The sequence below is a fragment of the Molossus molossus genome, unplaced genomic scaffold, assembly GCF_014108415.1.
Source record: "Molossus molossus isolate mMolMol1 unplaced genomic scaffold, mMolMol1.p scaffold_m16_p_17, whole genome shotgun sequence".
Classification (NCBI taxonomy): Eukaryota; Metazoa; Chordata; class Mammalia; order Chiroptera; family Molossidae; genus Molossus; species Molossus molossus.
In genome coordinates, this window is record NW_023425352.1 from 28,821,061 (window position 1) to 28,833,192 (window position 12,132).

Sequence of the window (12,132 nt, forward strand, 5' to 3'; positions counted from 1 at the left end):
TGGGAAAAGCCAGTTGCTCTGTCATGAAGACACCCAAGCAGCCCTACAGAGAGGTTCACATAGTGAGAAACTGATGTTTCCTGCTCACAGCCAGTAAGGAAATGAGGCCTCTGACCAAGAGCCACATGAGTGAGCCATGTTAGAATCCTTGGGTCTCAGGAAAAGCTTCAGATGACCACAGCCTTGTCCAACATCTAGAATGTAACTCTCAGAATCAGAACCATCCTGCTAAGCCACTTCTAAATTCAAGACCCACAGTAACTATGTGAATTAATAAGTGTTTATTATGGTTTTAAGTTGCTACATTTTAAGGTAATTTGTGAAGCAGTAGATCATTCATATGCCCACTGAAACTATCATGATATTATGTTTAAAAGCAGTCCTGGCTGGTTTGGCTCAGCGGTTGGAGCATCGACCTGCGGTCCAGAGAGACCCAGGTTGGGTTCCCGCTAAGGAAGCGTACCTCAGTTGCAGTTTGTCCCCAGCCCTGGTTGGGTCATGTGGGTGGCAACCACTTGATGTAACCCTTTCACGTCGATGTTTCTCTTTCTCTCTCTCTCCCTCCCACTCTATCTGAACAAACTATTGAAGAATGTCCTCGGGTGAGGATAAAAAAATAAAATAAAATAAAATAAAAAAATAAAAGTCCTAAATAGAATATTAAGAAGTCCTTTTGCTCCTAGTGGGCCCCCAAAAGATATTCCTCATGGGAAAATCATTATCTTCTTTCTGGTGTAACAGATGTAGGAGGAGACATTTTGGATCATACAGACCTCTCATTGATCTATTCATAGATAATCTACTTATTTCACTTGTATATCTATTTATTCATCCAAGTGGAATTCTATTATAACCAGCAGAGTCAGCTTGAAAAACGAAGGAAAGTGGTCAGAAGCACAAATGGCACCTAAGAATGTCTTGGGAGTACATGTGGATAAGCCCATGAGCAGAAGGATTTTCAAACCTATAACCAGAGGAAAGACTGGAACTTGGGTGATGGTGGAGTAGAGAACATTAGAATAAGCAGGGCAGCACTGCGGAGGTGTGAGAACAACACACACCACACTTTAGACATTAGTTTCATTCTACAGTCTCTTCCCTGTTCAGCTATACTTCCGGCAGCTTTAGAACAGAGGCCTGGAGACAATGTGTCTTTGTTTCACAGAGCGTTCTTTCAGAGAGCTCCTAGCAGAGTCTGGTACAGAGAGGAGAGTGAGGGACTACTGCTGCCAGGAGGCTGTCAGAAACTGTACTCTACTGTGCATGGAATCTACTTCCCCTTCCCTAGAAAATTTGGAAAGCAATGAATAAAGAATGGCTCTGAACAGCCAAAGCAAGTAAAGAAAGAGGAAGTGTCATGTCTTTGAAGTTTAATTTATGAACAAAAACTCTTTAACTAGAAAAGAACATACATTACAACCCTAGAAAAACCCCTCTTTAATTTTTTTCCAATCTATAATATTGCAGATTAGGAAAAGAACTTAAGGCAGTTGATCCTTTTTGCTGAAAAAACACTCCTCCCACTGTTGGGACTGACAGCTTATTACATTTTCTGCCTGGTGTAAACATAGAGACTTTGCTAACTTATAATAGCTAATCCTCAGGTTCATGAACTTTATAATGCAGCTAATATTTACCTCATAAGATTATTGGATAAAGTAAAATAATTTAGAGAACTGTAAAATGTGTTTAATAAGTGATAACTGACTTACATTGGGTGCCCCTGAATCTGACTATCTGACTCTGAGTCAAAGTGTTATGGGTTGAATTGTGTACCCCCTCAAAAAATGTTAAAACTCTCAGTCCTGGCTGGTGTGAGTCAGTGGTTAGAGCGTTGGCCCTCACCCCAAAGGGTCACATGGTGGATTCCCAGTCAAGGGCACATACCTGGGTTGCAGGTTCAATCCCCGGGGTGCATGTAGGAGGCAACTGATAGATGTGTCTCTAACATTGATGCTTCTCACTCTCTCCCTCTCCCTCTCCCACCCACCCTTTCACTCTCTCTAAAACTCAATGTTAAAATATCCTTGGATGAAGATTAACAACAACAAATCCTAACCCTTAATACCGAAGAATGTGACCTTATTTATTTATTCATTTGTTTTAGTTGATTTTATAGAGGGAAGAAGGGAGCGGAGGAGAGAGAGACAGACAGACATCGACATAAGAGAGATACATGGATCGCTTGCCCCTCGCACATGCCCTGACTGGTTTTCAAACCCACAAACTAGGTATAATGCCCTGACCAGGAATAGAACCTGTGACATTCCAACCAACTGAGCCACACTGGTCAGGACACAATATAACCTTATTTAGATATAGGGTGTTTGCTAAAGTAATCAAGTTGAGATGAGGTCATTAGAATGGACACTTAATCTGAAATAACTACTGTCTTTACATGAGGGGAAGATGTCCATGTAAAGACACAGAGACATAGAGAGAATGCTATATATATAAAGATGGAAGCAGAGACTGAAGTGATATACCTACCAACTAAAGAATGCCAACAACTGCCAGCTGTCACCAGAAGCTAGGAGATTGGGAACAGATTTTCTAAAAAAGAATCAATGTTGCTCAGCTGGTGTGGCTCAGTGGTTGAGCGCTGACCCATGTACCAAGAGGCCACTGGTTTGATTCCTAGTCAAGGCACATGCCCAGGTTGTGGACCAAATCCCCAGTAGGGGTCATGCAGGAGGCAGCCAATCAATGTTCTGTCTCATCGATGTTTCTCTCTCTCTCTCAAATAAAGAAAAAAATTTTAAAAAATCAATGTTGCCAACACCTTTATTTCTAACCTCCAGAACTGTAAGAGAATAAAATTCTATTGTTGTAAGTCATGCAATTTGTGGTACATTGTTATGGCAGCCCCAGAAACAAATACACAAGGATCTAAGTACAAGTGGTTTATTTTGAAGAAGAGTCTAGGAACCTGTCAGCAGGCTGGCGAGGTGAGACTGGGAAGAGGACAACAGTGAGCACACTGCTGAGTAGGTTAACCTACCTCCGCAGGAGGGCTAAGTCCTTCTGTGAACCTCCAGGAGACAACGTAGAATGTATTCAGAGCCCAGACAGTGTGGCTCAGTGGATTGAGTGTTCTCCCAAGGACTGATGTTTCTTTCTCCCTAAAAAATAAAAAAGAATGTATTCAGTGTTATCTTCCCTCTGAGGAGTGAGGACATTGGTATATTTATTAGTATAACTATTGATGTATTAGTTTTCTATGACTGCTGCAACTGAAAACAACAGATCTAGAGGCCAGAAATCCAAAGTCATTATCACTGGAATCACACTGTCAGCAGGGCCTCTCCAGGAGAATATGTCCCCTGCTCTTCCCCCCTTCTGATGGTTATTGGCATTTCTTTTTTTTTAATGTTTTCTTTATTGATTTTAGAGAGAGAGGAAGGGAGAGGGAGAGATAGAAACATCAATGAGAGAGAAATCAACTGGTTGCCTCCTGCATGTCCCCCACTGGCGATTGGACCCACAACCTGGGCATGTCCCCAGACCAGAAATTGAATCAGTGACCTCTTGGTGTGTGGGTCGATGCTCAATCAGTAAGCCACACCAACTGGGCCTTTTTTTTTTTTAATCCTCACTCAATGATATTTTTTATTATTTATCTTCAGATAGAGTGGTCGGGAAGGGGGGGAAGGGGAGAGAGAGAGAGAGAAAGAAAGAAACAACGATGTGAGAAAGACACATAGACTCGTTGCCTCCTGCACAACCCTGACCAAGGCCAGGGGCTGAACCGCAAGAGAAGTATGTGCCCTTGACCAGAATAGAACCTGCGACTCTTTGGTTCCTGGGGCCATTCCAACTGCTGAGCCAAACCAGCCAGAGCAAGTTACTGGCATTTTTTGATTTCTGACTCAATCATGACAATCCCTGCTTCTGTGGTCACATTGCCCCAGGATAATTCCCCATCTCAAGATCCTTAGTTACACCTTTGGTAATATTCACAGGCTTCAGGGATTAGGATCTGACTCCTTTGGAGGGCATTTTTCAGTCTACCATAATTGGTATATTTATCCTTCTACCTACATTTGTCATTGGTTGAAGGGGAAAATTTCTTGGCACTCTGGCCTGCCCTGCAGGGGTCAAGAAAACGAGAAAAAGTCCTCAAGTTGAAAGGTGCAAGCTCTCACAGAGGACTTTTTTGGGCATGTATGGAATGGAAAGTTCCTACAGGATGTCGATGGGACACCAATAACATCTGCCATATTTAATTTTTTTTGGTTAATCTTCACTTGAGGATATTTTTCCATTGATTTTTAGAGAGAGTGGAAGGGAGGGAGGGAGGGACGAAGGGGGAGAGAGAGAGAGAAACATTGATGTGAGAGAGACACATCCATTGGCTGCCTCCTGCATGACCCCTACCAGGGCCAGGGATCAAACCTGCAACGCAGGTACGTGCCCTTGACCAGAATCGAACCCGAGACCTTTTGGTCTATGGGCTGATGCTCTAAGTGCTAAGCCAAACCGGCTAGGGCTGTTGTTTTTTTATAACAATTAATTTTAATTTAACAATTTATCATTAGTTATAATTATTGTTACTAGCTATTTTAATCTAATTCCCTGATGGAAATTATTTTCACTATCTGTGTGACTTTGCTTAGAAAAGATTATCCCACCTATTTGAACTTGATCCTTTCTACAGGAGTGTATCTAAGCATACATTGCTGTCATTTCCTCCAAAACACCTTTTATCTTTTTTTTTTTTATGCTATTTTATCTTTATTGTTGTATTATAGATTTCCTCTTTTTTCCCCTATTGGCACCCTCCTCCTGGCTCCCACTTTATCTTTTTGTTGTTGTTGCTAATCCTTACCCAAAGATATTTTTAGAGAGAGTGGAAGGAAAGGGAGACAGATAGAAACACACAGATTCGAGACACATTGATTGGCTGCCTCCCACATAAGCCCTGACCAGGGCCAGGGATCGAGCCTGCAACCTGGGCGTGTGCCCTGCCTGACTAGGAATCAAACTGGTGATCTCTCCGTGCATGGGTTGACACTCTACCACTGAGCTACACCAGCCAGGTGCAATATCTTTTATTAATCTCTATTTGGTCATGCATAATTATCTTTCTCAACTGCAGATTTTTCTTAATTATATTTTAACAATGTCAAAGGTGAAGACCATGACATATATATTTTCAAATTCTTAACATTGTGATTTTGGCAATTTACATTTATAGTCTGGCACCATTTAGTAATTTTTCATCAGGAAATATAAAGCATCTACTTCAAGCCTATTATGCACTTTCAGTTTCTTCAAGGTCCTTTGTTATAACTTATATAAATTATCTTGTGGGGTTGGAAAATTCACAGCCGTATTGTACCATGTCCACTTAGAGACAGTTTCAAACCAGTTTGTTTATAGAAAATGAAAGAATTGTAAAATGTGAGTGGCCAAGAAATCCCTGGCTCATTTCCAAAGATCTCTGGAATATTGGGATTTTAGTGGTGGGTAAATGAATGAAATAGGGAATGTTGGAAGAGGCACAAGTGAAAAAAAATAGTTTGGAGTTTGGTTTTAAACATGATAAATTGAAGTTCTGTGGTTACCTTGTGGAGATATCTAGGAGGCAGGTGGCTACAAGACTGAACCTCGAAGACTGAAGCTTGGGGGAGAGATACGAACTGCACAAAACGTTTGACAATCTCTGCAATAGGTAGATGGATGAGATCACGCTGGAAGAGCAAGTAGAACAAGAAAAGTAGCAAAGTGGGTCAAGAGTAGAACCCTGAGAGTCAATAAACATTGAAGAGGCCAGAGGAAGAAGGAATAAAGGTAGGAGAACCTGGGGAAGAGACTGATAGGGGAGCCAAAGGAGTCAAAATTCTAATGTGAGAAAGGAGAAATGGAGAGGAGAGCTCTAGTGAGATTAAAAAAGAAAAAAATAGGCCCAGCTGGAGTGGCTCAGTGGATTGAGCGTGGTCCCATAGACTGAGAGGTCCTGGTTTCATTCCCTGTCAGGGCACATGTCCGGGCTGCAGGCGTGCAGGAGGCAGTCAATCGATGTTTCTCTCTATCACATCATTTCTCTCCTTCTCTCCCTAAAAAATCAATAAAAACGTGTTTTAAAAAAATAAGAAAAAGAGCCCTGGCCAGTTTGTCTCAGCAGTTGGAGTGCTGGCCTGCGGACTAGAGAGACTCGGTTCCCGCTAAGGGCACGTACCTCACTTGCAGTTTGTCCCCGGCCCCGGTGGGGTTGTGGGGGTGGCAACCACTTGATGTGTCTCTCTCACATCGATATTACTCTCTCTCTCTCTTTCTCCCTCTCGCTTTATCTGAAAAAATAAAATAAAGAAATGAATTCAGTGCACACTTGGAAAAGAAAAAAAATCACAACCTAAAGGTCTTGATGAAGAACCTCTTGGTGAAGAACTGCTCTCAATGACAGCAGTTTCAGTGGGATGTTATCAGCAAAGCCAGATAGGTTAACAGACCTCTCAAAAGAAAAGGGCTCTTAGGAATCTCTGGGTACAATCCTTGTGAAACTATTTCAGGGTAGCCCAGTGATCCATCAGCCCAAGTGTCAAGGAGAGCTCTGGAGAATCTGAGAGGATGTATAGCCCAAAATTAGCTTAGCAGTGGATTGAGTGAATAGGAAATGACACAAAGCTGAAAAGCCAGTAAGATTAAGTTAGTAAACTTCCATTTTAAAATTTTTGTTTAAATAATAGATTGCTCAAATTCAAGATGGGAGAGATTTAGCTTGGCAACAATTGCTTTAAAACGATCCAAAGATTTTAGTTGATTATATAAACTTAAAATGGGCCAAGAGTATGACTTAATTTCCCCCAAAACGAGGACAGGCTTGGACTGTGATAATAGAAAAGAGGAAGGGGAGACACCAGGAGAATACAATTTTTTTTTTTTTGGAAGTAAGGACAAGTAGGGGAGGAAGAAAATGAAACAATTAAAAGGAGATAGGGTCATTAGAAAAATAATTTAAGGATGGAAGAGGTTTGACTATGTTTACAGGCCAAGGGGAAGGATCCACTGGGGAGGGAAAGAACACAAGAAAGAAGGGATAATTCGTGATAAAGGAGTCTGATGAAGCTGGAAGCTGGTTTTGAACTGAAATGCCAGTGCCTCACCGTTGGAGACTGGAGGGAAGGCTGAAAAAGGATGGGAGTAATCACTGATTAAGTTGTTTGGGAATGAACTCAGACACTTGGGAAGACCACAGGCAAACGTTTTAAATTTGCTTGATGAAGTAATACTCCGGTGGGACTGGCTCTGCTGTTTCTGCAAGTGTGTGCGTTAGGAGAGAGAGCAACAGGGAAATTAGGGAAGTTGCAAGGGATGGAAAGAATTCCAGAAAGAATGGGATTCTTGATTGTAGAAGTGGGATCCAGAAATTGGGAGGTTTCTTGTTGGTCTCTTTAAGACCAACACCCACAGGAAGCTCAGAATCTTTTGAGCCTCCGCTGACTTTTCCCATTTGGCTCAGGACTGCCAGGCCATACTCAGTGTCAGTAATGCGCTCACGAATCATAGGCTTAAAACAAACAAACAAACAAACAAACAAAAAACTTAAGTGGAATTCTTAAATTTATTAGTGGAAAAAAAAGTCTTTTAGAGTCAGATCATTTTGAAAAACATGTTCTTATTCTTGCAGAAATTTACCTGTTAAAATTTTGGCGAAATTACTACACAGTCAGTACAATTCAGACAAAGATAATGTAGTTACAAACTATTGAAACGCAGACGAATCTCACCGATATAACAATCAGGCAACGGTTATTAAGGCAAAAGTGTTCAAAATCAATGAAAAAAATCAAAGAATCACACACTTGCGAGCGCCGGGAGGCCCTGGGAAATCCGGCATTCACAAACAGGCCCAGAGAGCCGGGCGAGGGTCAGGAAAGGGCGGGCATCACGCAAAAGGAATACGCTTTACTCGACCCTCAAGACTTAACGGGAGGAAACAGGCCACAAAAATCAGTATCTATAACAGAACGATGAGATACCTACGTGAGAAGAGGCACAAAATGCAGTAAGACGAATGAAAAAAACCGAGTCCTTTCGTAGTGGAGCCCGAGGAGGAGCCCGATTTCCCAAAATTTCAAGGGAATCCGGAAAGAGTCAGATTCAGGGACCCGATAAAAAAACCACCGCTGGCCTTTGGCCCACGGTGTTCTGGGCTCAGTGAGAGCGCATGCGCGCGCCGAGGCGACGCCGGCCCCCGTCACCACAAGAGGGAGCGCTCCCGAACCAGCCAGAGGAAGTCCCGCCTCCATTTCCGGCGGCGGAGAAAGAGGAGGTGCTAGCGTCTGTTTCCGTTTTGCAGTGGCGCATGTGGGGCACATGTGTCTGCCCATCGGGATTTCTGGATTATCCCTACCCCTGGTGAATTCTTCTTGCCGGAACTTCCTTCAGATTTAAGGATGAAGGCGGTAAGGGTCTTCAGAAGCCCGGTCCCCGCGGTTTAGGTCCCCTTTTGCTGAGAGTCGCTGCCCAGTGTAGCTTTCTGGTGTTTTTTTAATCCTTGTTTAGGGGGCGGTGGCCTAGATTAGGGGCCCCCTCTTGGTTCTAGGTGCTGTCCACATTCTGCCCATTACACCTGCCTCTTCCTTCATTGCCCATTGTGCTCGCGATCGTCTTCAGGGGCCACGTTGAGACGAACACCAAGTCTTGCATCCCTAGGGCGTCAGACATTGAAGAGTTCTTTAAGACTATCTTTCGTACCCCTTATTTTAACGAATGAAAAGCAGGGCCCTGTTCTCAGTGAATTTATAGTGTGAGTTATGGGATTCGAAATGAGCCCTACCCCCGTCTTGCTCTCCAAAGGGGTAAGAAGACAGGAAAGCAAGTTATTTGCTCTGGTTCTCGCAGAAAATTAGAGCTAGCCCTAGGATTTGTATTCTGAATAAGGGGTCACCAGCAAGAGAGTTGGAATCCAAAGACCCGAATTCAGTGTTGCCTTCCTTAGTTTCAGGGTCCTTGACAAGTCACATAATCTTTTTAAAAAATTTTTAATTTATTAATTTGTTTTTGTTACAAATGTTTCTCATTTTTCCCCCATTGACACCCTCTTCCCCTCTCCCCATCCCCAGCTTTGCTGTCTATGTTCATTGGTCATGCACACATGCATGTAAGTTCTGTGGTTTATCTCTTCCCCCACAAACCTCCCCTCCTCTGAGGCTTGTCAGCCTGTACCCCACCTCTATGTCTCTGGGTTAATTTTGTTCAGCAGTTTGTTTAGTTCATTATATTCCACAAATAAGTGAGATCATGTGATATTTGTCTTTCTCTGCTTGGATTATTTCATTTAGCATAATACTCTCCAGGTCCTTCCATGCCATCTCAAAGGATAAGAGATCTTTCTTTCTTACAGCTGCATAGTATTCCATTGTGTACATGTACCACAGCTTTTTAATGCACTCATCTACTGGATGGACACTTGGGTTGTTTCCAGATCTTAACTATTGTAAATAGTGCTGCTATTAACATAGAGGTACATATATTCTTTTTTTTCTGTTTTAAACTTATCTTTATTGTTGAATGTATTACAGATGTTCCTCATTTTCCCCCCATTGACGCCCTCCTCCTCTCTCCCACCCCCCTCCTGCCTTTCCTGACACTGTTGTCTGTGTCCATTGGTTATGCATATATGCATAAAAGTTTTTTGGTTTATTTCTTCCCACCCCCCCCCCCAAACCTCCTTCCCTTTGAGGTTTCTCAGTCTAGCTACCAATTTGTACTTCTTAATCCCTTCACCTCTTTCACCCATTCCCACGACCCCCCTCCCATCTGGCAACCAACAAAATGTTCTCTGTATCTATGAGAATGTTTCTGTTCCGCTTGTTCATTTTGTTTGTAGATTCAGTTGTTGATAGATATGTATTCATTGCCATTTTGTTTGTTTATATTTTTTATCTTTTTCTTCAAGAACACCCTTCAACATTTCATATAATAATGGTTTGGTGGTGCTGAACTCCTTTAGCTTTCCCTTGTCTGGGAAACTCTTTTTTTTTTTTTTTTTTTTAATCCTCACCCGAGGATATTTTTCCATTTTTTGTACAGATAGAGTGGGAGGGAGAGAGAGAGAGAAACATCGACGTGAAGGGACACATCGAGTGGCTGCCACCCGCACGACCAACCAGGGCCGGGGACAAACTGCAACCGAAGTACGTGCCCTTAGCGGGAACCGAACCCGGGTCTCTCCAGACCGCAGGCCGACGCTCTAACCGCTGAGCCAAACCGGCCAGGGCTGGGAAACTCTTTATATGTCCACTGATTCTAAATAACAGCTCTGCAGGATAGAGTAATCTTGGTTGTAGTTCTTGCTTTTTATCACTCTGAGTATTTCTTGCCACTCCCTTCTGGCCTTCCAAGTTTCTTTTGAGAAATCAGCTGACAGTCTTATGGGGACTCCCTTGTAGGTAACTGCTTTTCTCTTGCTGCTTTTAAGATTCTCTCTTTGTCTTGAACCTTTTGCATCTTGATGATGATGTGTCTTTGGTGTGGGCCTCTTGGGGTTCATCTTGTTTGGGAGTCTCTGTGCTTACTGGGTTTGTATGTCTGTTTCCTTCACCAAGTTAGGAAAGTTTTTTGCCATTATTGTTTCAAACAGGTTTTCGATTTCTTGTTCTCTCTCTTCTCCTTCTGGCATCCCCAAGATGCAAACGTTGGCATGCTTGAAGTTGTCCCAGAGGCTCCTTACACTATCCCCATTTTTTGGATTCTTTTTTCTTTTTGCTCTTCTGATTAGGTGCTTTTTGCTTCCTTATATTCCAAATCGATGGTTTGCTTCTTGGCTTTACATACTCTACTATTGAATCTTTGTAAATTATTCTTTATTTCAGTTAGTGCCTCCTTCATTTCTGACTACTCCTTTTTTTTATCCTCACTCGAGGACATTTTTTTGTTTTTTGTTCAGATAGAGTGGGAGGGAGAGAGAGGAAGAGAGAGAGAACGAGAGAGAGAAGAACATCGACATGAAAGGGACACATCTAGTGGTTGCCACCCGCACGACCCAACCAGGACCGGGGACAAACTGCAACCGAGGTACACGCCCTTAGCGGGAACCGAACCTGGGTCTCTCTGGACCGCAGGCTGACGCTCTAACCGCTGAGCCAAATTGGCCAGGGCTGGTTCTTTTTTATGCTCTTGAGGCCCTCGCTAAGTTTGCTGAGGGTCTCACTAAGTTCATTGAGCATCCTTATAAGCAGTATTTTGAACTCAGCATCTGTTAGGTTGTTTATCTCCATTTCGCTTAGTTCTTTTCCTGGAGTTTTGTTCTGTTCTTTTATTTGGATCCTGTTTCTTTGTCTCTTCATTTTGGCTGCCTCCCTGTGTTTGTTTCTATGTATTACTTAACTAACGAGAGGTATATGGCTAGCTGAGACCAGATGCTCCTTGTTTGAAAGAATTTAGGAAAAACTGAAGCAGGATTCAAGACAGATACTAATCCTATGGTAAAGCAACTGGCAACAGCTTGGGTGGGCCTGAAAGTTGGGTGGGGCGGGGCCTCAGGGAATCACCATGGTGGGACCACCAGTGTGAGCCAGGTTGTTGGAGTCCCAGATATGGCGGCTCTCTGCCACCCCAGGGAAAGGCTCACCAAAGGAACAAAGGCCTCTGACAGCACGTCCGTCTCGTAGAAAGCCCCCTCTGCAGCCCTTGCTTCAATGCCAAACAGCCCAGTTCTTCCCTTTATGTCTCTGGTGCCCCTCAAGCTGCTTCCCCTACAAGCTTAGAGGGAGTGAGTTCCCGTGCGCGGGCCCTTTAAGAGGAGCTGCCTGGGGCTCCAGCTGCCTCAGCCTCCCTGAGCCTCAGTTCCCGCTAGTTTTTCCAGCCAGAAGTCATGGGGACTTCTCTTCCTGGCACTGGAACCCTGAACGGGGCACCTGGTGTGGGACGGGGACCCCTCAGTCCTCAGGGAGGACCTTCCCAGCCGAGGTGTCCTCCTGATTTTTATCCGCCACACGTGGGTGTGGGACCAGCCCGTCTGCCTCTGCCCCTCCTACCAGTCTCGATGTGGCTGCTTCTTTAATTCTGTAGTTGTAGGACTTCCATTCAGCTTGACTTCAGGCAGTTTTGGATGATGGTTGTTCTGTAGTTTAGTTGTAACTTTGATGTGGTTGTGAGAGGACGCGATCTGGTGTTTACCTAAAC

The 12,132-nt window shown here is 43.5% G+C and overlaps 1 protein-coding gene across 2 annotated transcripts in view; it reads left to right on the forward strand.

Moving 5' to 3' along the window:
• Positions 1-8,299: 8,299 nt before the first annotated feature.
• NOC3L (NOC3 like DNA replication regulator) overlaps positions 8,300-12,132 on the forward strand; it is a 28,936-nt gene continuing 25,103 nt past the window's right edge. Inside the window, exon 1 of one of the 2 annotated variants that reach the window (XM_036265836.1) lies at positions 8,300-8,408. Coding sequence is in view for 1 of the 2 variants with exons in the window: in XM_036265835.1 (XP_036121728.1) it covers positions 8,400-8,408 (9 nt within the window). In the remaining variant the exon portion in view is untranslated. The remainder of the gene's footprint in view (positions 8,409-12,132) is intronic. The other variant, XM_036265835.1, reaches the window with a different exon arrangement.